The 2,697-nt window shown below is 37.5% G+C and overlaps 1 protein-coding gene across 1 annotated transcript; it reads right to left on the reverse strand.

Moving 5' to 3' along the window:
• Positions 1-1,048: 1,048 nt before the first annotated feature.
• On the reverse strand, positions 1,049-2,083 carry LOC141594612 (uncharacterized). Its single transcript, XM_074414618.1, has 2 exons — positions 1,891-2,083; positions 1,049-1,797 (listed from the first exon to the last, which is right to left on the reverse strand). Exons 1-2 carry the CDS (start codon positions 2,081-2,083, stop codon positions 1,049-1,051), a joined length of 942 nt encoding a protein of 313 aa, XP_074270719.1.
• Positions 2,084-2,697: the final 614 nt, after the last annotated feature.

Below are 2,697 nucleotides of genomic sequence, written 5' to 3' on the forward strand. Positions count from 1 at the left end.
TCACTCCTGAAAGTTTTGATTGGCCTATTGAACTGTGTTGCAATATAAGCAATGAAAGTCTTCAGTAAACCTGCAACTTGGAATTTATTTTGAAACAGATAAACCCAACTGACCCTTGAATGGTCATCAAGGATAGTTAAGAAATATTTAGCTCCTGTTATTGTGGGTGTCTTATATGGACCCCATAAATCCAAGTGAATAAGCTCAAATAAACTCTGAGCATGAGATTGGCTTCTCTGAGAAGGTAATATATGTAGCTTAGACAAATGACAAGTATTACAACTGAACTTTTGCATTGAACTGGTAGTCAAATGTTTTACATGCTGCAACTTATCAAAAGAGCTATGCCCAAGCCTAGAGTGTAAGAGTTCAAGATTACATTCTTTATTACAAGCATTAGATTGTGATAACTTGCTAGAATTCACCAAGAATCTTGACTCTTCATCTCTGGCAGTCTTATTCTTATTATCCAAAGCTGGTTGAAACCAGTAGAGGCCTCTTTTCCTTTTAGCCATTCCCAAGATTGCCTTACTGATAAGGTCCTGGAACACACAACACTCAAAATTAAACAAGACAGTCATTGGTGTATGTTGAATCAGTTTGCTAATTGAAAGCAAATTTTGCTTAAAATCTGGAACCACCAAGACACTCTGCAACATAATAGCATTTGTTAGCATGATATCACCCACAGTATGAACTAACTTAATAGTACCATCTGGAAGACCTATTAAAATAGGTGAATTCAGGGATCTAACATTAGTAAGCATGTCAACTTGTGAAGTCATATGGTCAGATGCTTCTGTATCTACAATCCAATCCATTTGACCATACGTTTGTGCTACTGTGTAAGCCTCAGAATATAACTTTGTACCTGCAAAGTTCACAGTAGATGTCCCAGCAGCAGCAGCAGAAGACTTGTCAGACAATGCTTTGTAAACTTGCTGCACAACATTCTTTACAATCCCATTCACCACATTCTGGTCAACTTCTATGGCAGGAGACTCTGAACTACCTGCAGGATAAACATCAAGTGGACTGTTACTTGGCATTATAACATCAGCATTGTTAGCTCGCCTGTGGTAGACATTAGATCCTCCACCAGAATTATATCTGCCCCTGCCTCTTTTAGACTTGTTAGCAATAGGATGTAACAATTAACAATAGGATGTCCTTTCTTGCCGCAATAATCACATGGTTTTCCATGGTAGCATTCTTCAGCAGTATGGCCTGGCTTCTGGCAACTGCTGCAGAACTTTGGTGAGGGTTTGTCAGCAGATACATCAGACTTCTGCCTCTTCCAATCTCCCTGAGACACATCAGAAGATCTTGCAGAAGCATAAGCATTCGCTTCTGTTGGAACTGCAGTATGCTCAGCAATCAACCGTTGTTTCTTAACTTTCTGAAGAAGTCCTAAGGCTTTGTTCAGTGGTGGTAAAGAATCCATGGTTAAAACATTAGTCTTAACAGACTCATATCCATGGTTAAGGCCCATGAGAAACTGAATGAGCTTGGAGTTATTATCTCTGTCTAAGAGTCTTTTCAACAGTTGACAGGTACAACTAGTTAATGCTCCACATGAACAGTAAGGTATAAGATCTAATTCGTCAATACATTCCCAGGCAGTCTTCATCTTGCTATAGTACTCAATTAAGCTAGCGTTTTCTTGAGAAATTTGGCCTAATTCCTTTTTCAACGAGTAAATCTCTAATCCATTGGTTTGACCATACCTCTCAAGTAATTCTTCCCACATTTCTTTAGCATTTGAGCAATATTTCAAGGTTTCACCAATATGTGATTCTACAGAATTAGTTAACCAACGCATAACTAACAGATCACACCTCCTTCATTGATGATAAGTGTTACCAGTTTTATCAGGAGTTTTACAAGTACCGTCAATGAATCCTTCTTTATTTTTCGCAATCAAAGCATTATAAACTTCGCACTTCCATTGAAGAAAGCTATTATTTCCATTGAATCTTATCTCAGTCAACTTTAAATTCGGTTGATCAGTATTAGAAATGTATAGAGGATCATCAAGAACAGCATAAGGTGCGACAACAGAATTTGCAGTATCAGACGACATGATTATGATGAATCAAAAGCAAACAGAATGATCAAGGAAGAAACAAAGAAAGAACTTCAAGCAGATGCAGAAAAAGAGAAAAAAGTAATCAAGAATGGAGAAATTCTGCGGAAGCTGAAAAAAAAACATGAAAGAAGAAGAAATTTCCTCACAAACTGAAGAATTTCAACACGCTAGAGACGAAATGAACCAGAATCAATCCCACGTGTCTCCTGATACCATGTGAAGATGAAGTTCCTCCATTGATGACTACACTTGAAGCTTAATGAATATGAACAATTATAGAGAGTTTGTTATTGAGAGAGAAATAAGAGAGAGAAGTTGTTATGATATATTGTAATGAATTAAAATTGTAATTACAGTGTTTGTTGCTTCTATTTATAGTATACATCAATAACAGATTTCTAACTAACTAGCTTGCTGATGTCATTCACACGTCAGCAATACTCATATGTTCACAATTTCAATTACCAGAAACCACCATTGAAGTCATCTAAATCTGTTGTCAGCTACGTTCAACCTCCGTCGTCTTCGTCGTCGGCGGCGAGAAATTCGAACCTTAATTCTACGCAGTGGCCTGGGGATTCGAAGTCGATTGATGAAGGATTATGGTT

Source organism: Silene latifolia, chromosome 8 (assembly GCF_048544455.1).
Source record: "Silene latifolia isolate original U9 population chromosome 8, ASM4854445v1, whole genome shotgun sequence".
Lineage (NCBI taxonomy): Eukaryota > Viridiplantae > Streptophyta > Magnoliopsida > Caryophyllales > Caryophyllaceae > Silene > Silene latifolia.

Bases quoted from the DNA above. Each gene is read 5' to 3' on its own strand.
- LOC141594612 (XM_074414618.1), bottom strand. From the start codon at position 2,083: ATGTCGTCTGATACTGCAAATTCTGTTGTCGCACCTTATGCTGTTCTT. The intron at 1,798-1,890 runs GTACTTGTAAAA...CTAATTCTGTAG, and splicing joins TAAAGAAGGATTCATTGACG to AATCACATATTGGTGAAACC.